The 25,275-nt window shown below is 30.1% G+C and overlaps 2 protein-coding genes across 3 annotated transcripts; both read right to left on the bottom strand.

Moving 5' to 3' along the window:
• Positions 1–823: 823 nt before the first annotated feature.
• On the bottom strand, positions 824–8,377 carry LOC130664915 (uncharacterized). 2 transcript variants are annotated; one of them, XM_057465101.1, is made up of 7 exons: positions 8,124–8,377; positions 6,394–6,488; positions 6,163–6,336; positions 5,675–5,889; positions 3,920–4,137; positions 3,604–3,848; positions 834–1,536 (listed from the first exon to the last, which is right to left on the bottom strand). In XM_057465101.1, the coding sequence occupies exons 1-7, from the start codon at positions 8,340–8,342 to the stop codon at positions 1,194–1,196; spliced, it is 1,509 nt and encodes a 502-aa protein (XP_057321084.1). In that variant the 5' UTR covers positions 8,343–8,377; the 3' UTR covers positions 834–1,193. The 2 variants fall into 2 exon arrangements, with proteins under 2 accessions (XP_057321087.1, XP_057321084.1); XM_057465104.1 differs by lacking the exon at positions 6,163–6,336 and having other exon boundaries at positions 824–1,536.
• A 2,353-nt stretch (positions 8,378–10,730) lies between these two features.
• Positions 10,731–24,684, bottom strand: LOC130664714 (CD109 antigen). The gene is made up of 5 exons (XM_057464782.1): positions 24,388–24,684; positions 21,369–21,773; positions 15,532–19,555; positions 14,087–14,280; positions 10,731–13,084 (listed from the first exon to the last, which is right to left on the bottom strand). Exons 2-5 carry the CDS (start codon positions 21,758–21,760, stop codon positions 12,601–12,603), a joined length of 5,094 nt encoding a protein of 1,697 aa, XP_057320765.1. The 5' UTR covers positions 21,761–21,773; positions 24,388–24,684; the 3' UTR covers positions 10,731–12,600.
• Positions 24,685–25,275: the final 591 nt, after the last annotated feature.

Below are 25,275 nucleotides of genomic sequence, written 5' to 3'. Positions count from 1 at the left end.
ACAGGATTTTCCTTCAGCTACAACAGGAGCCAGCCATGTTGCAGCAACAGGATTAATACTGTTGTTGCGACTTAATAGTAAAATATAGTTACACGGTAAAAAATGGTGTGTCATTGCGTCAAAAAACTTAGTGTTACAAATTTTTGTGTTAAATATTTAACACTTTTTTGGATTTATTTAACAGAATAAATCTTAAATGTACCCATAAAAGTGTTAAATATTTAACACAAAAGTTTGTAACACAAGTTTTTTGAAGCAATGACACAACATTTTTTACTGTATAGGGGAAGGGGGGGGGGGGCAAAACGGGGTACCCCCAAAATTTGATAAAAAAAATGTTATATTTTAAATGGTTTTTAAACATTCCAAAATCACTTCTGTAAATATAATTAAGCGTTACTTTGAATTTTTTTTGGTAAACTTTTTCAAAAATCAATTGTCAGTTGAAAAATATTAATGACGTTTGTTTTTTGATAAAAACTATTAAAAATTTTTTTCTTCTTTTGTATCCAATAAACATGTAAAATATAATTTTTCTTCATGTAAATTACTAAAAAAAAAAATTCAACTTAATCAAATTCGTTTAAAATCCGGAAATTTTTTTTTTTATGTTTTTTAGGGGGTACCCCACTTTGCCCGCAGAAATAAAAAATTTTTTTTTTCAACGGGAACTGAAAATTTCTTCTATTTACTTTGAATATCATTAAAAAAAAAAGATTTAGCGTATTTGAGTCCTCGAAAACTTGGTATTTCTTTAAGTACCCCCTTTTGCCCCTCCCTCCCCTAATTATATTTTATTATTAAGTCGCAACAACAGTATTAATCCTGTTGCTGCAACATGGCTGACTCCTGTTGCAGCTACAGGAAAATCCCGTTGCTCCACCATGAATGCCTCCTGTTGCTGCAACAGTAAATTTTTTTCCGTGCATATTACGAATATAAATTAGGGTGACAATCATTAGTTTTTTTTGTTTTTTTTTATCAGTTCTCACTCTAAAATATTTGACTTATTATTTTACAAATACGATAACGAGCTTCAATAAATTTGAAGGCAATCAAATAATTTTAAAAAGTTGCTAAAAAATTTTTGAAATTTAAAAAATGATAACAATAATTACCGTTTATTTTTATTTCGATAATAATTTTGACACTTTAAAGTGAGACGAATAAATTTCACAAACAAGTTGAATAAATCATTTGAAAAAGTGTCGAGTTTTTGCAGATGCTTTCAAAGTTTTCAATTGCGTTTTGGTTATGAATAAAAATCGTTTAGCGTGAATCCGTTGTTGCCGTCGTTTTTTTTGTATAATCAACTTTTTTTTCTCATTTAAATAACGATTATGTAAAAATACAATATTTTCAACAACACATATAAAAATAGAAACTATCCCGGCGAAGAACATTATTACAAAAAGTATGAAAACGTGATCAAAATTTATACTATATCCAACATAATCATTTAACTGTGTAATTTTGGATGGCATCCAACGATCTATCAGACCATCAAGTAGACCACATTCATGCAATCTAATAATCCTGTAAATTTTAAATAAAGAACATGATTATAATTAATTAAAAGTTCCCGGGTCGAAAAATTAGATCTGTTTCAAAATAAATGATAAATTCAAATATTTTTTATTTAATTTAGGTTTTTAAATCGTATGCATTTTATATGGGAATTTAATCGGTTTTGTTCCGCACTATACTCTGGCCAGGCCAATATCAGACTCGTTTTCGTATTATATTTAGTCTGTTTTTAATCGCTTTTAGATTAAAATCCGACTTTTTTGGTATAAATATTAGTCTGTGTTCATTCATTTTTAGGACAAAAACCAGAATTTTTTTTACTATAATTTTTAGTCGTCTTTTAATCGCCTTTAGATAAAAAAACAGGTCTTTTTACAAATATAAATAACAATAATGATAATGTAGATTTAGGGGAAGAGGGGGGAGGAGGCAAAACGGGGTAGGGTAGGCAAAACAAGGTACCCCCAAAATTTTATAAAAAAAAAATGTTATATTTTAAATGGTTTTTAAACATTCCAAAGTCACTTTTGTAAATATAATTGAGCGTTATTTAAAATTTTTTTTGTTAAACTTTTTTTCAAAAATCAATTGTCAATTGGAAAATATTAATGACATTTGTTTTATGATAAAAACTATTAAAATTTTGTTTTTCTTCTTTTGTATTCAATAATCATGCAAAATATAATTTTTCTTTATATAAATTACTTGGAAAAAAGTTTAACTTAATCAAATTCATTTAAAATCCAGAAATTATTTTTTTATCTTTTTTAGGGGGTACACCATTTTGCCCTCAAAAATGAACATTTTTTTTTTTAACGGTAACTGAAAATTTTTTCTATATACTTTGAATATCATTTAAAAAAAAATGATTTAGTGTATTTCAGTCCTCGAAAAGTTGGTATTTCCTTAAGTACCCCGTTTTGCCCCTCCCTCCCCTATAAATTTATTTTAATTTTCTTGATATTTGAAACATGCAGATGCGCTGTCGTAATTAGATGTCACAATAATTTTGATGATTTCTAATACCAAAATATTTTTCGATTTTATCCAGTAAATAAGAAAAATTTCTTGACATTTTAAGAGTAATTTTATTACTTTTATTCAATATTATAAATAATCAGTCAAGACAACTAAAAAATAAAGATGTCAAACTGGTTCCATGCGTTTTGAGCACCTGACAAAATATCCCCGACAAAATATCTCTGGACAAAATATCCCCAGTTTTGTGTCAGTTTTTTTGGCTTTTTTCATTATTTTTGCTTTCTTTTCATGGGGATATTTTGTCCGGAGATATTTTGTCGGGGATATTTTGTCAGGTGCTCAAAACGCCTGATACCGTCAAACTATCATTAACTGCCGACATTTTTAAACAAAAGACACTAAGTAAATGGTAAACAAAACATAATAAATTCTAGAACTTTGAATATTTTTTATAAATATTGTCTATAAATAAAAATATTACATGGAAAAAAAAACAGGTGCTGCAACAGGACAAAATCCTGTTGTGGCAACAAGATTTTCCTGGTACAGCAACAGGACACACCCTGCTTCCACAGAGAAAATCCAGTGGCTGCAACAGGATTTTGTCCTGTCGCAGCACCTTTTTTCCGTGTACAAGTCCATGATTTAATCTAGTTTTGTCTTTGCAAATTTTCAGAACTAAAATTTTTCTGAGTTCAAAACTTAATCTAGTTTTGTCTGTCTGTAACGCAATTGGTTTTTTAAAACAACAGATCAAAAACAGCTTAAAATTTTTACAAAAGATAAAAAAAAAAAAATAGAGTCATCTTTAGGCCAGAAAATTGCTTGACCTTGACGTATTGAGAGTAGAGACTACCTCAACGCTTCGCTTATGAGGCGTGCAATAGTAGAGGTGATTTAAGTTGCCGACAACCCTGCTTTGACATTTGACGACAGTAGAGCACTACCTCTCCGCTTCGCGTTCGACGTGTACAATAGATCCACTAGTTCAAACATAGACCAATGAGTCCCAATGCACTCTTGTTATACTGAAATCAGATCTATTTTTCCGACCCGAGTTATCTGGTCAAATGATAAATTAAATAAACAACATACCCTATATCAAAAGAACGCTTATATTTAAATCCTTTGACAATTCCATTAGTGGTCCAAGTTGAAAAAAGGGGCTCGCCAGTTTTAACTAAGTAACAATTTTTCATACCTGAAGCTTGTTGTCGGTCATCAGCTTCAACAATGGCATATTTTTTTTTACTCCAGCAAGCTCGGTGAGTCATTCTTTCTTTAGAAGCTACGAAATGAAAACGACTCAAGTATTGTTTACCGTGAACTTCAGCTTCCATCTTAAATCAAATATTTTTTTAAAAATAATCATTGACTTTTTTTTCAATTAATAATGAATAGGTATTTTTACTTTGATCCTTGCGAAAGACAATGATCCATTGTGAACTAAAATCTGATAATTTGTACTGTTGAGAAGTGATTCAAAGTTACTAAATGGTGGAACCATAGCAGTGTTTGTCATATGAGATACTAAATGAGTACTAATAGTAATAAGAAGAAACCAAGAAAATATTCGTTTTGACAATTCAAGTATCTTGCATTTTTCTTCTAAAGCTTGTGGTAACCAGCCTTAAAATCATACAATTATAAAAAAGTATAACAATAAATTTACTGATTTTAATAATACTGGGGGGCGAAGGATGAAATAAGATGATTTCAGATGAGGGTGAGAACGTCCTGCTTAAAAAAAAGATAAATTCTCATAACTGGATGTATGAAGCTAATACTTGCCTACACTGTAAAAAATCACCGGGGTAAGTCCAAGCGGTGTAGGTGTTAAAATTTTCGGTGTTAAATTTACCCCCGGAAGCGGTGTGAAAATAACGCCGCCACCGGTGTAGATATTCTTTACCGGTGTTAAAATATTTTATTTTGTGAATATTTTTACTTACTCGCTCACTATACTTGTTGATAAATGATATTTTTTATTAATTTTCATAAAGAACTGACATTTTTTGTGTTTTATAATCTTTAAAGTTAATACTCCAAGCGGACGCAATTTACTCCGCTTTTACACCTGTTACCCCGCTTTTACACCGGTATTACTCCGTTTTTACACCGGTGTATTACTCCTCCTAAACCGGTGTAATTTCATTTTAACACCGGGCGGAGTTAAAACGAGTCCATTTTTAACACCGCTCTTTTTACAGTGTATAGCACTTTCTCACAGAACTCATTCATTTTCATAAAATCTCTATGAGAATTTATGAGAAACTATCGGATTTTATAGTAGAGGGACTTTGCTGATATTTGAAACTATAATTTTTTTTTCACTATTCCTTTTTCGTGTACATGGAAAAAAAGAAATGTTGCTGCAACAGGAACTTTCCTGTAGCATGAGTTTCTTGCTGCAACAGGAATAACCTTTAGCTGCAACAGGATATTCCTGTTACAGCTACAAGATCAGTCCTTTTGCAGCCAAAGGTTTTTACTTTTGCAGTCACAGGTCTATTCCTGTTGCAGTCACAAAAATAATCTCAGATTCGTAATAAGTATAATAATGTGTATTAGTGCACACACACATACATGTGGACGCACACATACACACGCGCAACACATGCTTAGACTCACACACGAGTAGGCACACACACGCATGCATACATATGCGTGTGTTCGTATATATATATATATAATTAAAAAAAATTTCTATCGGTGTTGATATTCAACTCCACTAATTCACTTTATTATACTTGTCACGGTTTCAAGACTATTCCTATGATTGCAACAGGACTGGCTCTGCAGCTGCAACAGAAAAGTCCTGTAGTATTTACAAGAGCATTCCTGTTGCTGCCACAGGACTAAGTAGTCTTGTAGCTACGACAGGATTATTCCTGTGGCTGCAACAGGATTGATCTTGCGAATACTACAGGACTTTCCTGTTACAACTACATAACCAGCCGCATATATTTGGCATATATTCAGATTTGCCCGAATATATACGGATATATAATTTTTCCGTGCGGGCTGCTGCAGGCCCATGTCCTGTTGCAGCAACAGTTATTTTTTTCCGTGTAGATACTGAAAATTGTAGTTTCAATGCAAGTGATTTGATATAATATATTAACTAAACTTTCTGAGCAGATATGGTAAAAAATATTTTTCAAACCTTGAGAACAGAATGTAGCAAACGTGTAAAAAAAATAATCCTGAAGTCTTAAATAATCTTTTTGAGTTTGTGCAGGTAATATTTTTTCAGATAAACTTCCTAGTACACTGAAAATAATTAACATTGTCGCCAACAATAGCCATACTCGCCAACTGAACAATCGAAAGATCCATGATTCGTTGGATTTATACTCTGGACGGTTATACATATGTGCACTTAAAAATAATTAAACACACTATTAATTTATTTATGGATAAAAATTTATCAATACTGCACAGAAAAAAAGAATTTCTTGACGCAAGAAATTTTGAATGTTAATTGCGTAATTATGGCAGATATTGCTCGCCACACCGGTTAATTTGTGATCACGATCGACAATATTGGTAACTATAAAATGGATATCAATAATCGATAGTCACCAAAAATTATTTTTTTTTAGTGTTTACTCATATAAAAGTTGATTAAAGATGAAAAGTAATAAAACCTACCTATTCTTCCATACTGGAACGGTATAATCCATCATATTCCAATGGGCCAAATAATAATTGACCCGTGGTAAGACATGCACTTCTCTTCTTTCTAATATTCCTAATAATCCAGTGTAAGTACCATTCGCTGTTTTACGTCCAAAATTAGTGTCTTTAATTTTAACTGGCAAAAGTCTTAACAATAAGATTGATAAATATATATAATATTACCAAAATAAACAATAGACTTACGTAAAGTTTAAATATTCTGATAATATATTCCATATTTCTCCACAGATTCCAGTAACTTTTGAATCTTTGTCATAAAAGTCAATAAGATTTTTTTCCTGCACAAATTTAAAAGTTTATGTATATTCTTTTTTTATTTAAATATAGAGGAGAGGGGGCAAAACGGGGTACTTTAATAATTTTTTATTTTTGAAATGTTTTTTAAACATTCCGAAATAATTTTTGTAAATATAATTGAGCATTATTTTGAATTTTTTTTTCACCGTTTTTGAAAAATTTTGTTTTTCTGAAAAAATAGTATATGAAATCAATTTGATTTTTTTTCTTATCAATTTACAACAAAAGAACTCCCAGTGTCAAATTACTTCAGATGTATTTCAATCATCAATGAAAATATTTACAAATTTTAAAATTTAATTAACTTTTAATAATTTTTTAATCTATTACTTTAAGCAACATATAATTGCTTTTTTTAAAATATCTTCTTTAAAATTAAAACTGACCTAAATTTTTCACTTTGATAATAATAAATAGTGATAAAAAAAATTACCAATTTAAAGCAGACGATTAAACTTTTTTAAAAATCGAAAGTGTCAGTCGAAAAATGTTATTGACTTTTGTTTTATAATAAAAACTATTAATAGTATATTACACACCTAAGGCAGTAAAGTAAGAAATGTCTCAGATCTCATGTAATTATTGGCCGAGGTCAACAAACATATGATCTGAGACATTTCTTACTTTAATTCCCTAGGTGTGTAATATACTATTTCATGATTACCTGCATCGGAATTTGAAGATTCAGTGTCAACAGCCAGTAAGAAACAAGCTAATTTCAAGCCGATGATGCGGAAAACTGTTAGAGAATGAGAAAGCTGTGATTCACAGTCACTTATTAAATAGTGAATAAGACAAAAATATTATTTTCACTCATTTTTTATTAATTTTATTTGGTTAATTAAAACTGTCACTTAAAAAATGAAATGGGTACACGGAAAAAAATAATTGACAATAATTGTAGTTCAACTTCTAATTATTTATGTTATGTTCAATAACTAATGTCGTTTCAGTTAGTAAAATTATGATTTTAATGTTTAAACTGCTATAATTAACAGTTAATCGTTGAAATATACTGCTCGACTATTTAAAATTACTACTTAATCCTTAAAAAACTACAAGACACGTCAAAAAAATGCATCTGTTATTAATTTCTTACGTTCTACTCCATAATATTTACTGAGATTCGGTCTAGGCGCGCTGTTGACGAGAATCTCAGTAATATTTACTAATATTTTTTTTCCGTGTAAACTGAAGTGACAAGTAAACAAATAAGAGTAATAAGGATGCAAATGAACACTAAATATAACTGACACCGGGCAGAAACAATTGCGTTTCTTCCCTTGGGATGTTTTTGCCCGCTGTTTGAAGGTATTTGTGAATTACGAATTCTCTATAGCAGTTGTTTGCAACATCGGCTTGAAATTAGCTTCTTTCGACTGGGGGTAGAAACACTGAAACTTTAAGTTTTGATGCTGGTATAAAATAGTATATTACACACCGAGGGCAGTAAAGTAAGGAATGTCTCAGATCACATGTAATTGTTGGCCAAGGCAAAGCCGAGAAAAAAAAAGATTTAACGTATTTGAGTCTCCGAAACTTAATATATTGCCTCAAGTACCCAGTTTTGCCCCCAGTCCCTTCCCTATATATTATTATTATAAATGAATGGTTACCTCATAATAAGCAAGTTTTATTAATTCGCCTTGAAATTTATGAACTTCTAATTGATGCGATCGTTTACGAAATGGACTTTCAAATTGATCAACAGAAGTGTTGTTTATAGGAATAAAATCTCCTTGTGATTTATCCCATTTAACGTGTGTGCTTATGGTTGCAAAAGATAAATTAATAAAATATTTTAAAATAAAAATAAATAATATTTTATAATGCATTGAATAAATAACTGAACAAACAATAAATAATCTCATTACTGCCCTATACTGATTCAGCATCGAATAAATCGACCGTTACATCAGATACAGACATAAAAACTTTAATAGTATAGGGAGTTATAAATATTCTAACACGCTATTTGTGATTTATAGCTCATTACCTTGACCGTAAGTAAACATTATTTGATTACTATCTCACATAAAAGTTTTCACTTATCTATCATAAAAAAAGTATGATTGCATTATTATATTGAATCTAAAAGAAAAAATAAACATTCATAGTAATTTGGTTACACGAAGAGAAATTAATGATAACCGTTCCTAGTACGTTTATGAAATATCATTCCATAGCGTTATGGTAATGATTACTTATGGGATATAGGCCTAATGTATGGGAATAATTCCCATGGGAATGATGCATCATTATGGTAATAGTCCCCATATTGCATCTGAAAGAATTTTGGTAACCTTCCCCATATACTATGGTAAACGTTACTATAATATTATGGTAATAGTTACCATATATTATGGCAACGATTACCATAATATATGGCAACGATTACCATAATATATGGTAACCATTACCATATATTAGTACTGATAACTATAATATACATGGGTGCCGTCCCATACACTGATAAAAAAGTTGACTTGATTCAAGATCAAAAATCTTGACTCAAGAATATCATTTTCTCCAAAATGATATTCTTGGTTCAAGATTTCCGCTCTTGAATCAAGTCAACTTTTTTATCAGTGTACGAAAAAAATATATATCCGGGCAAACCTGCATATATGAGGCATATATTTATATATATGTTGCATATTCCAGATTTTCCCAGATATATCCGGATATTTATTTTTTTCGTATAGGGTTCCTATAATCAGCATTTAAAAAAAAACGGTTACCATGCATTATGGGAACCATTCGCATAATATATTGTAATTGTTACCCATTGTTGCCGTTTGAGGCATTTTGTAGGTGATTTAATACTCTTCAAAAGTTTCTGAAGTAATTTTACTGACATTTTAATTGTTTTTTCTGTATTGGTTCAGACAATCATTTTTTTAATGATAATTTGGGTCTTTAGTTAATATTTACCAAATAACGAAATTTACAGTAAAAATGCAGATAACGATTTTTTATGAAACTTAATTCTCTACAAAAAAGGTCTTCTTCTTTAAGTAGCTCAAGTTCTTCGTTCACGTGATATAAGGATTTGATTAATTTTGTAAATAAAATATTTTTTAAAAAATTCGACTAAATCCCTTTCAATTTAATTTTAAATCCGTAATTAATCCTCTTCTTATTAATTAAACTCATTCATAAAAATAAGAAGGATTAAATTTATTAAGCTCCGGATAAATTTTTGACAAATATTTTATTTACAAAATTAATACAACCTCTCTATCACGCGAACGAAGAACTCGAGCCACTTAACTAAGAGGACCTTTTTTGTAGAGAATCAAATTTCCTAAAAAATCGTTATCTGCATTTTTACTGTAAATTTCGTTATTTAGTCAATATCAACTAAAAACCCAAATTGTTATTAAAAAAATTCTTTTCAGAACCAATACAGAAAAAACAAATCGAGTCTCAGTAAAATTAATATGAAAATTTTTGAAAAGTATGAAATTGCCTACAAAATGCAGCAAACGGTGACCCGATAATTTGAAATGCGGCTGAGCTTTAGAGAATTGAAACAAAAAATCCTAACTTTCCTATGTATTTTAAATGGATAAACTTCAAATTCAAATGCCAAGTATTTAACATTAAGAGTAGGGGCTGAAAGGTAACACGATTTTATCTCTCTGGACAAAATCTCTCCAGGATAAAATTTCCAAAATTATTTTTATCAGTCCAATCTCTGATGGCCATACTATCACTTTAAAAATTTGACGTTCAGTGATTTTGATTAACTTCACAGTAAGTTTACGTCAAGTTCTTGCAATTGACGATGATGTCAAATTTGGGCTGGAAATTTCCCATAATTTCATACATGTATGTGTAACACATTCTATTTATTTATGATATACACATAAAATGTGAAAAAAAACCTGAATACAATTCCAGTCGTAAGGGGAAGATTTTTGGGGAGATTTTTTCGGGGAGATTTCGTCTGAAAAGATATCATGGTGGAACCGCGCTGAAACTTGCAAGGAATTTTATTTTCAATTTTCCCAACATTTTGAAGTGGGAGTGATAAAAAAAAATAGTCGTTCCAAATGAACCTCCCTCATATATATATTTACCAGTTGAGTTTTATCTCTTAATAGAAAATTTAAAAATATCATTTTTAATTGAACTAAATAATTTAAAAATTAATAACTTTTTTATTATATTTTGTTTTTTTTATACAAAGATTACAAAATTAATTTATAATTTATTGGACGGCATATATTTAATATATTGTAACAGTATAAAATGAGTTACAATTATGAGTAAGTAAAAAAATACTTAAACTCGGTGTTCATTTAATAGTTAACTATTTTTCTAAAGTACGAATGAACACTGGGAAAAATTATTTCGATGAAAAAGAAAATGCTTTTAGATTAAAATAATTTTTCATCTACTTACACTATAAATCAATAAAAATGGACGGTTTAAAAAATAGTCATATTTTTTAACGCATTACAAATATAAAATGTAACCAGAAAATTTGCCATGTAAATTTAACATATAATTATATAACTTTAATTACTCATTACAATTGACTTAGATAAATATTATCTAAATTTTTAAAAATATATCTTAATTATAAAATATTTATTGCAGAGCACATGTACACATGTGTCTACTGGACGGCTTTAAAGCAACATGTCAACATAAGTATATTTTTTTTCTTTTTCATCTTTAAAAATATCACCTACTATGTACAAGTTGCCAATTCAGTTAAATCTTCGTATATAATTTTTATTTAAATACTAATATTAATAATATATTTCTATGAGATTCTAAATCATATAAAAAAAAGTCGTTTAAAGTAGCACTGTACATGTACATAAATCATTAATATGTGCGTTAGACTGATTCAAAAAAATCGACTAATTTTTTTTTCAAAAATTATATGGAAAATATTGTTCGAGATGACGAATAAAAAATACTGTTAAAGTTCGAGCTCTTAATATTAAAATTAACAACCGCCTCATCGCAATTTTCGATTTCTCATTTAAATAACATGGGAAAAATTTTTTTTAAAGTTTGAAATTTTATCACTCACCAGGGAATCGGTGCTTCGGAAAAATTAATGACTATTTTTGATGAAAATTGAACGATTCACAAAAAAGGTCTCTATCATTTTTCGATAAATTTAATTTTTCAAAAATTATTCGAGGTCAAAGTTGGATCCATAGTAAATTTTAGTATTATTTGACTTTTTCTCATCTTAAAATGTTATAAGACCTTTTTTGTAGATCATTTCACTTCCTACAAGTTATTTTTCGCAAAGTTTTCTGAATTACTGAAAGCCCTTTAGTTATTTTCATTTACATGTTAATTCGTTCCAAGAAATCGTATTCTGGTCGATTTTATTTACTTACCTTTGAACGCAAATAACTAAAGAACTTTCAATAATTTCGGAAACTTGATAAGAGATAATTTATAGGAAATCAAATGATCTACAAAAAAGGTTCTATAACATTTTAAGATAAGTCTGATAGTTTCGCCGCAAAAGTCAAATAATACTGAAATTTAGAATGAATCCAACTTTGACCTCGAACAACTTTTGAAAAATTAAATTTATCGAAAAATGATAAGAGACCTTTTTTGTAGAGCGTTCTATTTTTAACAAAAATATTTATTGAAATTTCCGATACACCGATTTCCTGGTGAGTGATAAAATTCCAAACTTTCATAAAATTTTCTCCATGTTATTTAAATGGGAAATCGAAAATTGCAATGAGGCGGATGTTAATTTTAATATTAAGAGCTCAGACTTTAACAGTATTTTTTTTTCGTCATCTCGAATAATATTTTTCTTATAATTTTTGAAAAAAAAAAATACTCGATTTTTTTTAATCAGTCTGTTGTGCGTATTTCGAATAATTTGATTTTTTTCATTGTTAATTTTAATTAAAAAAATAATTTAAAAGCTAACATTAAATATTCATTAATTTTAATAAGGCAACCAGTATAGTTTTAAAAAAATGACGATATCTATGATATAACATAACGGCATTCATAAATTTTTTACTGCGGATGATTTAAAATTTTTTTGTACTCATCCTAATTTAATAAAAAAAAAATTTGTACTTAAATTAACTATCCGATACTAAATTCTTGTGTTGTAAAATACCTAACATTGGTAAAAAATAATGAAATAACAATTATGAATACTACGGGTGTTGATAATGTCATAGCGGCATTATAAATCGGGCAGTACGGACACTGTGAACTACCACAGACTTCGCAAACGTTCAAAAGATATGTTGATAATGCATCAAATATCGTTTCGTTAAAACGTTCAGGTGCATAATAATCGTAAACTCTGACAGCTAAATAACGCGACATATTTGCAACAGGATACCACCTTTCGATGGTGAAATTAACACAAGTTTCTTCATCGTCTAAGTAATCGAAATAAAACAAAACCTTTCGTTCGGTAAATCGTGCGCGTTGTAGATTTCTCACTTCTCTTGCGCGGACATATGCATCCAAATTTTGCTGCTGAATTATATAACCAGTGGGTATTGTGACATCCAGTACAGCCATTCCAGATCTTACTGATTCATTAACGTTGGTCCACCTGAAAAAAAAATTATTTTATTTAGTATTTACGTTATTTTTAAGTCGTTGCGAGATTAATAAAAATAGCCAGGGTGGCCACAAAAAAATTATTTCAAAATTCCCTGATATTTCCCGGTTTTCCAGTAAAGTTTTTCACATTTTTCTCTGATTTAGAAATTTTATTCGTATCATTTAGATATTCAAAGTTTTTATTATATTTTCATTTTTAATAATTAAATTTGATAATTAAATCATAAGAGAAACCAGAAAAAATGGCAATAAAATGAATTAATATTGTGTACTTTTGATTATTCGATGTTAAAAATGTAAAAGTTAAAATATTTAATAAGAAATTTTATGATTTAAATAAATTCAAAATACACTGGTTACAAAAATTAAGGGATATTAAAAAAATTTCAAATTTTTTAGTAATTTTCAACAGTTTGTAAATCGAAGGAAAATGGTCGTACAGTAAAAACAAAAAGTCAAACTGTAGCTTCGAGTGTCTAGTTTTCTAATCTGGGTCTTTAAATTTTTTTATTATGCACGGTTCCGGAGTAATAAAAAATCAATCATAATTATCGAAAAAAATTTATTGAAGCTCGAAGACCGTTTTTGAGGCGAGCAAAAATTCGGTAAATTTATTTTTCGATAGTTTTCTTAGGATTACTCCGGAACCGCACATAAAAAAATATTAAGACCAGATAAAAAAACTAGACATTTGAAGCTATAATTTGCCTTTTTTGTTTTAATCGTATGACCATTTTCTTTCAAGTTACAATCTGTTGAAAATCACTTTAAAATTTGAAATTTTTTTAATATCCCTTAATTTTTATAACTAGTGTATAATTTAAAATTTTTTTAATTTTCAACTGTTACAATTTAATTCCCGGATACTTTCCGAAATTCTCTGACATTTCCATGATATTTCCGGTTGCATTAAATTCCCTGATAATTCCCGATATTCCCAATTTGTGGTCACCCTGACAACTATTAATAGATATTTTATGATCATTATTACCTCTGACAACTGAGATAATTTATGTGAGACTGATTTCTTCCATATGTGTTGTGTCTGACAACCAAATCAAATGCTTTAACTGGTGGTTCTGTTTGGAACTTCTGCAAATCAACGTTATATTGCACTGACATTTGAATAATCACATAACCAGAGCCTTCAATAACCATCTGGACTGTTCCCCATGCTTCAGGTATCTAAAATAAATTTATAAAAAAAACACAATTAAAAAAGAATTTTTTTTTTTTTATATAAAATATATAACGTAGTAATGAATCGTGGTCCAGTTTCTGACTTTTTACTTTTTAAAAATTTAAAAAATTTTAATTTCGTGCAAATAAATAAATTGACTTTATTGTAGTATAGAGCTTGAACTTTAACATTTTATTATATATATATAATTATATATATTAGACTGGGCCAAAATAATCTACTATTTTTTTTTTTTTTTCGATACTGTGAAAATATTATTCCTGATGACCAAAAAAAATAATTGTGCAAGTTTGAGCTCTTAATATTGATATTAAGAGGTGTATCGTTACGACTATTAGTTTTTTGACAAAAATTTCATTTTTTACCCAGAACTTGTAAATCATCCATGTGAAAAATTTGAGCAATATATATTTTTAAAGGAAATTGAATTCCCAACAAAAAATCTCTCTTAGTAAATTGACGTGAAACGAGCCGTTTGCTCGTAACCGTGCGTTAAACATTGATTTGTTTTTTAAATTCTTTGTTTCTATTTTGGATTTTTGTAATTACTAGAAATATTAAAATTTTTTTTAGTCAAGATACATATTCTTGAAGGAAATTCAACGCTCTACAAAAAAGGTCTCATAACATTTTTTACTAAATTCACTCCTTCGAAAGTTATTCAGGTTATTCAAGTCGTTTTGACTCAACTTCAACCTTGAATAACTTTCGAAGGAGTGAATTTAGCGAAAAATGTTGAGAGACCTTTTTGTAGAGCATTTAATTTCCTTTAAGAATATGTATCTTGGCTAAAAAAAATTTTAATATTTCTAGTAGTTACAAAAATTCAAAATAGAAACTAAGAATTTGAAAAACAAATCAATGTTTCAGGCACGGTTACAAGAAAACGGCTCGTTTTACGTCAATTTACTAAGAGAGATTTTTTGTTGGGAATTCAATTTCCTTTAAGAATATATATTGCTCAAATTTTTCACATGAATGATTTACGAGTTCTGGGTAAAAAATGAAACTTTTGTCAAAAAACTAATAGTCGTAACGATACACCTCTTAATATCAATGTTAAGAGCTCAAACTTGCACAATAATTTTTTTTTGTCATCAGGAATAATATTTTCACAGTATCGAAAAAAAAAAATATAGTCGATTTTTTTGGCCCAGTCTAATATATATATAATTTATTACTTTAAAAGGTCAGAAACTGGGTCACTCACCTTAAATTACAGTAAATAAACTTACGTCAAAACTCTGAAGCTTAGCAATATTTTTTTCATTGATCTCAAATCTTTTAACTTGACCATTTAGAGCAGTTGGTTCGACTTGAAGAGATAATTCACTGACTTCTCGAAGTCTCGATTTAGATGTATATTGCATAAGCGCTTTCATCGCCCACATCGTGTCTTGAGTTGATGCCCAACCACCATCAGTCAGCCTTTGTGAATTTAACCACCGCACTATCCCATCAATTTTAGTTTCCTGTCTTGCAACGTAGATCAACAATGCATAAGCAGTAGCTTCAATATTTTCCGCGTCATAAGCATACGGCAGTCTTGGCAAATGATAGGGTCTGTTGTTTTCTTGTTTACTTGGTAAAGGTGGAAGACGTTCACGACCCCAGTACATGAAACCTTCTTCTTCAATAAGCCGTGTATTAAGTATAGAAAATGCATACTCTGCACTGGAAGATTTAGCGAGAGAAAGTGCGTAAGCAACAATCGCTATTTCATATGGCGATCCATGTGCATCTAAGTGTTTTAAATTTATCTCAAGCCATCTTATTGCTTTTGCTTCACTCAACGCAACCCTCGTCCCAAGTTCTCCTGACAAATCTTTAACTGACACCAAAGTTATCAATACATGAGCAGTAAGACTTAAATTTCTGTGACGTATGAAATCAAATTCATCATCAAATGAACTGTTGACTTTTCTGTCTGGTAACCAGGTGATTTCATAGAATGAACCTTCTTGCGTTTGATGTTTCAAGACCCAATTGATCGACGCTTTTATGACTTCGGGGTCTATGTAAAGATGATTTTCCCACTCTGCGAAATTCGCTTCTTGAAAAATCCGAGCACAGAAAGCCGTGAGCCAGACACTCGATGAAGATTGATTCCAATCACTTCTGAATAAACTGAAAGATCCATCGGGATTCATGAATGACAACTGCCGTTGATACGCAACATTCATATAATTGAAACTTTCTCTCTCTCGTTTTAAATTTCGCTGATTTACCCATCGCATGTAAAGAGTCGTGTACATATGGGCAGCAAAACTGAACATATTTTGTTCTGCGCAGTCCATCGGAAGTCCCAATAAACTTGTAGCGTTTACGGGCATCGTATCAAATATGGGACCAACAACGTCACCGACGACACTTATTTTAGCTCGATTTGAACCGTACACATAGTAACGATCTTCAGCATAAGATACTTCCGGTGTCGCCGTAAGATTTACATGCATATGTAACGTCAATAAACCTCGAGTACTCAAATCCAGTAGAACTGATTGATGTCGATACTGAGGAATTCCGTCAGACTCAACATGAATCGTACGCTCGACTGTATCCTTTCCTATTATCGTCAACGCGTAAACTTTAACTTTGATATCACCAAGACGAACTGGTACAATTGGCAGGTAAACAACGACAGCATCTTGAGCAGGAATCCAGATGAAAAATTGATGCTCTCCAAATGACGTTCTTGGGTTATAAGATCTAACGATACCGTCTTCTTCAACATGAACGAATTTGTAGTCACGCGAATCTGCTAAGACAACAGTCGCTTCAATATTATACGGCAAATAATTAAAGACAGAGACACGGACACCAACTTGTTCCCCTTGATGACAGTACGTCGGCATTTCGACGTTAATGAAGAACGGCAACACGCCGGTATATTCTATAGCTTTTGGTAACATTCCGAAACCACGATTCGGACTCATACTAAAAACGGTCACCATCCAGTGAACAGGTCGTCGGGGCACGTCGATGTTAAATATTTTACGACCATGCGGCCCGATATTGATGTCTTTCCATAACCAGACGTTGTCGTATTGCCGTTGAATTCTATTGAAACGATTTTTACGGAAGAGAGCTAAGTCTGTTGCATTGCCAGTTTTACATCTGGCTTCGTCTGTACCATCGTCACAGTCCAATATACCGTCGCAATGTTTATCAAGTCTGTAACATCGTCCGCTTAAACATTCGCCGTATCCTTGTGTTCGATTGCAATTGTCTGGTCTTCGATGTATAGACGCGTCTGTAAATACAACTAGACCAATGTATTCAAATGTTCGATTAACGTCAATTCCAAAGCTCGATGACGGAAAGAAAACGGCATCATCTGGATCTCCACTGTGGAAAAACCACGAGTGCGCATGGGTACCATTTGTTTCTTCACCGAAATACGACATTTTTGAAATAACATTTGCGTAAGTGAGCTCATTGCCAGCTTGCATTGAGTAAAATGCGCGATCGATTCCTGACAGTGCGACATAAGCACCTGGTTCACCGTAAATTGCTACTTCAACTTTTTCTCCAGTTTTAGCTTTTTTGTTGTTAATAAAAACAGTGAAATTATTCCCGGAAATCCCGTTTACGGGAATAGTTAAAGAATCTGCGACAACGTCACCATATCTACCGACATGATAAACGACAGCGGTAGCAACCGGCGCCATTTCTGAACTCAGGGGAATAGAAAATGTTTTAATATTTGGCTCCATGACATCTTGACCAGTCAAAAGTATTGTCCCCTTAGACATGATTATGTAATTAAATGTCTCAATGTAGTAATTTGTTTGGACGTGAAGTACCAAATAGTCACCGACTTTCGGATGCTTTGTTGATGTCGAGAGTTTTATGTTTCTGTTATTTGGTGATTCGTGAGCCAGAAGAAGTAATTCTGTATTGGCTCTTTCTCCTTCCCCGTCAATAAAAGACGCGTGGACTCTGACAGACTTTATTTCATTGAGAGCTTTCTGTACTTGCTGAGGATTGTCCCCTAGTCCTAACTGATGTCTCAAGTCAATTTTCATTGACCAAACGGCTTCATGATCTGGAGAAACTCGTAGATATTGGGTGTCTAAGCTCCTAGAACCGCCTCTTGATTCAATATCCGCGCGCACTTCCATTTGCGCATTCCACAGTTTTGAAGATTTTAATGCTGATCCGTCGTGATACGAAGCGACGAGATTTAACGTGTATGGCATAGCCGGTTTAAATATTTGAGGTGAACCACCAGAAAAATGTATGCGGACAGTTGAGTTAAATATTCTAGCAGTAGAATGACCAACGATTACTTCATTCAAAAAACTTTCTCCCACCGTCGCGATTATCTGGACTTCCAGCCCATCGGCGACAGATGAACGCGACAAAAGTTCATACATCGGATACTGAAATCTATAAGTACCATTAAAAAATCTCATTACCGGATAGTTTTGATAGATTTCCGGTTGTTTAAACCAAGCTGGATAATACTCATTGAAATTAAAATAAAACTCAAGGGGTGTTGACTGCGATGACCGAAATAAATTTATTGGTTTTATCACAGCTTTTATTGTCAAGTTTCCTTTTACCGGTGCACCAGATGTATAATTGGCTTGAATTACTCCATGAATATATGGGTCTCTATCAAAGAAAAATGCAGGCATTGTTACGTTTACTTCAAAACGTGTTTGATAATATTCTTCAACAGTAAAATTTTTTTCTTCTTTTTGTCCCTGAGCTTCAACGACAATTTTCCAGTCACCAAAAATTGGCTGGTCAGATAACTGATAGCTCAAAGAAACTGTACCGAGATTACTCTGTCGACTGAGCCAACGACGCATAATTCGACCATGAGGATCCAACATTAAAACATTGACAGGATCAATAAACGCTTTTAGTTCAGTATTTATTGGTACTGCTCTGAAACGCACTGTCTGACCCTGCATATAAACTGGCTTGTCCATTTGAATAAAAATAGTCATCGCACGTTGAGAAAATACAAGTTTTGTCTCGTTGAGAAAAGCTTGACCACCGGTTAGTCCGTTATAGAGACCTTCCACTCGGAGTTTAAAGTCACCACTGACTAACGTGGCTGGAATTTGGATCATTAAATTTTCGGGAATACCTTCTTTTATTTCTTTGTAATCTGATCCAACTTCTACTCCATTACGTTGGACTGATGCTCGCACTGTCATTGGCAATACACTGTGAAGAACATCAACTGCCAGCCGGTAAATTTGTCCGGGTCGACATAAGCGAGATGCCACAACAAAATACGTTCTGAAAATGAAAAAAAAAAAATTAATACTTGGTTTATTAAATTAAATTACAGTCAAATACCCGTCATAAGTCTCTTCCCCTCAATTGGGAGTTACTGAGTCTAAAAGCTTTCTCTACTTGACCACTTTAAGGAGTTTCGTACCAGAGAACCAGGTATAAGCCTCTGTTAATTGTCAAAATTATAAACTAACAATAGGAAAAAATAGACAAATTACATGGTGACCACAGATTTTTGAAACTGACATCCCCTGACTTTTTCAGATATTCCAGTCAAATAATTAAAAAATTCCCTGACCATATGTAGTAATATTAAATCATTGGAAATATTTATTTAATTCAAAATAAAATGGCATAAGTCAGTTCAATAAATAATCAATAACACCGGCCCACAAAAAAAAAAAAAACAAGTGGTCTGTACTTTTGACCGGACCTACCTATCTTCATGTATTTTGACGCGCTGAATCCGAATCTGAAGTCAGTTTTGCCCGTACACCCTCGAAATTTTGAGTAAATTGCAAAAAAACCATAAAAATCGCCAAAAATTAGCAGTTTTGGTATGAAAAAAAATTATGGAACTATTGACCAAGTATGATTTTTATGTATTTTGGTCCGCTGAATCCAAATCTGAAGTTAATTCAACCATAAGTCTTTTAAAATTTAAGTAAATTGCAAAAAAAACCCTGAAAATTGCGATAACTTCTTTTATAAAATCTAGACGATAACTTCGTTTATGAAATAAACGACATTGAAAAAGCAGTATGGTCAAGTTTTAAAGATGTCACAAAATTTTTTGAGAAATAAAAATAGTGAAAATTACGAAAATTTAGTTGAAGAATTGTTGGACAGTTACGATACTATGGGTTGCTTAATGAATCTTAAATTGCATTTCTTACATTCTCACCTTCAACACTTTCCTGGCAATCTTGGCGACTACAGTGAAGAGCAAGGCGATCATGATTGATCTATTAATCTAGCTCTATAGAATTTATTTTATCACAATAACTGCAATTTTTTGCTGTTTTCCGCAATTTTCAGGGTTTTTTTTGCAATTTACTTAAATTTTAAAAAATTATGCTTGGTCTATAGGTCCATAAAATTTTTTCTTACCAAAACTGCTAATTTTTGGCGATTTTTATGGTTTTTTGCAATTTACTTAAAATTTTGAGGGTGTACGGGCAAAACTGACCAGATTCGGATTTAGCGCGTCAAAATACATAAAAATAGGTGGGTCCGGTCAAAAGTACAGACCACTTTTTTTTTTGTGGGCCGGTGTAATTGTCGTTAAATGAAACTTTATTTTATTATTTGTCAACGTTCACAGGTTTTATTTATTTATTAAATGAATAATTGTTGCACAACTCATTTGCGAAGCAATGAGATGTGTTCTACTAACGCTTACTCGATCCGAGCTGATTCACTTTCGTAGAAAACATTTTACACACGGAGAAAAATGTTGGCTAGAAACCTAGCAATTATGCTGTCGACCAAACTTGAAACAAGAAGGGAAGCATCAAAAAAATTATTGTGCTCATACGAAAAATTATTATGCTGTATCACAACACTTACTACGCGCGAGAAACTTATTGATAAGCTTCAATAACAATTACTTTCATACATTATAATAATTGTAATGCAGCATAATAATTTTTTATAAGAGCATAATAAATTTTTGGATGCTTCACTTCCTGTTTCAAGTTTGGTCAACAGCACAATAAAAATTGTTAAAAATTTCCCCTACGTCCCCTAGATCAGACTTATGACGGGTAGTTGACTGTATTAAAAAATTTAAAAAATTGATTTTGTTTCTGCTTACGCTTCTTTGAGTATTAAATTATCATTGCTCGTTTTCGGGAATGAAAATCCTGGATTTTGATCTCTCGTATTGAAGTTATCATCGTAACGATTATTCCATTGTGGGTTTTGATCTCTTGCATTTATGGAGGAGTCATCATTACGATTATTCCATTGTGGGTTTTGGTCTCTTGCATTACTGGAATCATCATACCGATTATTCCATTGCGGATTTTGGTCTCTTGAATTATTGGAATCATCATAACGATTATTCCATTGTTGATTTTGGTCTCTTGCATTATTGGAATCATCATACCGATTATTCCATGGTAAGTTTGATGTTACGTCATATTCATTTTGAGATATTTGACCATTTATTGGTGCTAATAATAAAACCAGTAGTAAAAACCACATGGTTTTAAGTTTTCTGGAAAAAAAAATAAATACATATCAAATTAATCGTTTATTTGAGAAACTTCATAACCCAGTGTTTAATTATAAAATATAATTTATTTTAAAAACGCCATAAATCTAATTACTTATGGGATTATTCAATTGAATGTATAGTTTTATTTTGAATTGTTCGGAATGAAAGTTTAATCAATTCCAGGATATTGATCAATTGATTAAGTCTTAGATCATTGATTTAAAAAATCCCATAAGTCTAATTTTTGTAATTTTTATAAACAACTTACTTGCAAATAAAATACAATTTTTGAATATGTACTAGAAGATTTTTTTTAATTTTTTATGTGCAATTTCTTAGGTTTTTCTATAGATATTTAATTTATTTATTTAAAAGAGATAAATTTTTTTAAAATCTGCGACTCTCAGTATCATTAAGTCTAGATCCAATAAAATAAAATTTAAGCAGGTTTCAAGAACAAATGATTGTTTAGTATTCAATTTGTATACAGAAAAAAAGTTATCTTGAGTCAAGAAAATATTTTAGGAGAGACAAACGTATTCGGGAACAAAGTCCAAATTTTCTTAAGCCAAGAGAATTTATCAGTCAGAGGAAATTTCTAATTTATCAAAGACAATTAAGGTTTTAAAAAAAAATTTCTTGAATCGAGAATATTTACTTTCAGTCGAAAATTTATTTTTTCTGCGTACGATTGAAAAAGATGTAAATAATAATAAATATCTAATTACACTATTAAAAATTTTTTCGATTTTCAAGGATAATTGTGGTGGAAATTAAATGAAATTTTTTAATTTTACATAAATATAAATTTTTCAAATAATTAAAAAAAGTAAAACATAATCTTTGATGAGAATACAATGCGACTATTTAACAATATATTTTATTTGTTTAATCGAGTTGGATTTTAATTCAAAAATTTTTAAATTCAATACCAAGTGTTTTTTCAAAGAAAAATTTAATTAGTTTGTGTTAATTGTAAATTTATTAACGTCTTGCTGTGAAATTTTTCGTATTTAAAAACTAATTATAAATAAAAAAAAATAATTTTCTATTAAAATTAATATTTTTTAAAATATATTGAATGAAATAAAATAAAATACATTTCGATGTTATTTTTTGACATTTATGATTCGGAAAATTGGAGTAATGTAAAAATAAAGATGAGTGTGAATGTCGCAGACATGAGACAGTTTATAAATTTTAAATTAAATAAATGAATTAATTAAAATAATAAAATTTTTTAAAAAGCGCGTACTCATTTTTCATTGATCTAAAAACGCATTTTTTAATTTTTATTCTATTTACATTTTATTTATTTATTACAAAGTTTTAAAAATTCACACTTGTCAGTTACATTTACATAAATTTTAAACAGTACTTTTTTTTACTAATTTTATTTAGAAGTCTCATAAATCTATCGACTTTTTATTAATATTTCAAAAATTATAAATTTGAAAATTTAATTTTTATTATGTTAAAATGCATTAAAATACTTTTTTAATTACGGATCATATCTACAGTTTACTATAAATTTTAAATGAGTAACATGAAAAAAGTATTTTTTATTTTTCCTGAAAATTTTTATGAGTATGAATGTAGCAGACATGAGACAAATTTAAAATTATAAATAAATAGAGTAAATAATTGATAAATGAAAATTAAAAAAAAATGCACATTTAAAAAATTTTTAAATTAATAAGTGCATTTTTGTAAATGTAATTATTTACTCTATTTATTTATAATTTTAAATTCGTCTGACGTCTGCTACATTCACACTCGTAAAATTTTCTTAGACAAGTGTTTTCCCAAATAAATTATTTTATAATTCCAATAAAATTAAAGTTTTAATTCAAAAATAAATTCAATAATTTTATCGAATGGTTTACAAGTAAAACTACACTAGTTACATATATATTTTCATTCATTGATACATGACGCGCCCAAAGTATAATATAATGACTGTATTTATGTTTCCCTTTTTATTATCATTAAACAAGACTGTACTTCTACTCATAACTCGCATGCCTACACCATAAAATTAATTTCCGTAGTTTATCAATAAATATATTTTCCTATCATATTTTTATCAACTCCAAAAAATTTAACTTTTTTTAAGTGTATATTTTAATAACATCATAATACTGAAAGTCGTCTAATAATTTTTCAATTTTTTTAAAAAATTGCACCTTTAGTTTTTTAAATTTTCTACATGTGCATATTTTTATTTTTAACTTTTAAATTAAATTTAAATAAAAAAAAAAAATTAGAAAATTGCTAATTGTCTGCAAACTTCAGGATCAAATGTCATAATTATTTAAAAATAAATTTTTGAATGGATAAATAAATAAAAAAAAAGTAAAATTAATCAAAGTATAGGTATGAGTGTGTGTATGACTCAAATTGTTGTTGCATTTAATTTGAAACTTGTTGAGTAGACACACCCTCAATTCCTCATGCTCGAGTTTAAATTCTCATTCAGTTTAAGTTTAGAAATAAAAAAAAATTTAATTATCTCTATTATCTATAAAAGAAAATCTAAAGTTTTATATAAACTAACAATTGTCAAAATTGAATTGTATACATGAGGTAAAAAATGGTTAACGCCCAAAGTTACCTGTCGCTTCAACGGACGATTCACCTGGCGGTTAGTTTGTCCTACACCTGAAACGTTTTTACTCTTAAACACGCACTGATGCTCATTTAATAAACACAACACAATAACAAATTCAAATTTTCAAAAAACTATATCCTAATTTATAAAGTTATTTAAAAATAATAATAGTCTAGATACCCAGAAGTTAATTATTTTATTCTCATATCTATAGTTTATGAGAATAATATTGAGATTATTAACCGCACATTCCTGGGTGCTGACACTAGCGCTAGCGCACTCCTACCTCCTACATGAGAAACAACGCAACAAGCATCTCCCTACTTTTTTACCAATTTCCCTTTCCATTCTACGCGACCTAGTTCTTTCTCTTTCCAATCAATTGTTTTCTTTATCTAATGTAATGTACATTTTAACTACAGATGAATCACCCATTACTTTTTTCAATTACTCAATAAATGGAGAAAAAAAAATTTTATTTTTGGGTTTTTTATTTTCCCCAGTTTCAATTTGTCCAGAAATAATTTATAGTTAAAAAAATAAATGTGGTTGATTTAAATGCTTTTTTACGCTGACGTTTGATTGGAAACCAAATACGTCCCCAGCTGAAATGTATCAGACTACGGTTTGAAAAATTATATTTAGATCGGAATTAATAATTACGAGCAACCTACAGTCACTACGTGATGACTGCCCAAATATCACTACTAAATTTATAAAATACTCAGAAAAAAGAATTTCTTGCCGCAACAAAATTTTAATTCGCACCAAGAAATTTTATGCATTATGAATTAAATATAAAAATTGTCTTGGGGCGATAAAAGATTTTTTTGGTCAAAAAATAATTCCTTGCACCAAGTCATTTTTTTTAGTTAAAAATAAATTTTTGTT

Source organism: Microplitis mediator, chromosome 3 (assembly GCF_029852145.1).
Source record: "Microplitis mediator isolate UGA2020A chromosome 3, iyMicMedi2.1, whole genome shotgun sequence".
Lineage (NCBI taxonomy): Eukaryota > Metazoa > Arthropoda > Insecta > Hymenoptera > Braconidae > Microplitis > Microplitis mediator.
Note: the sequence above shows the minus strand (reverse complement) of the source record. Positions and strands in the feature narration are given on the sequence as shown.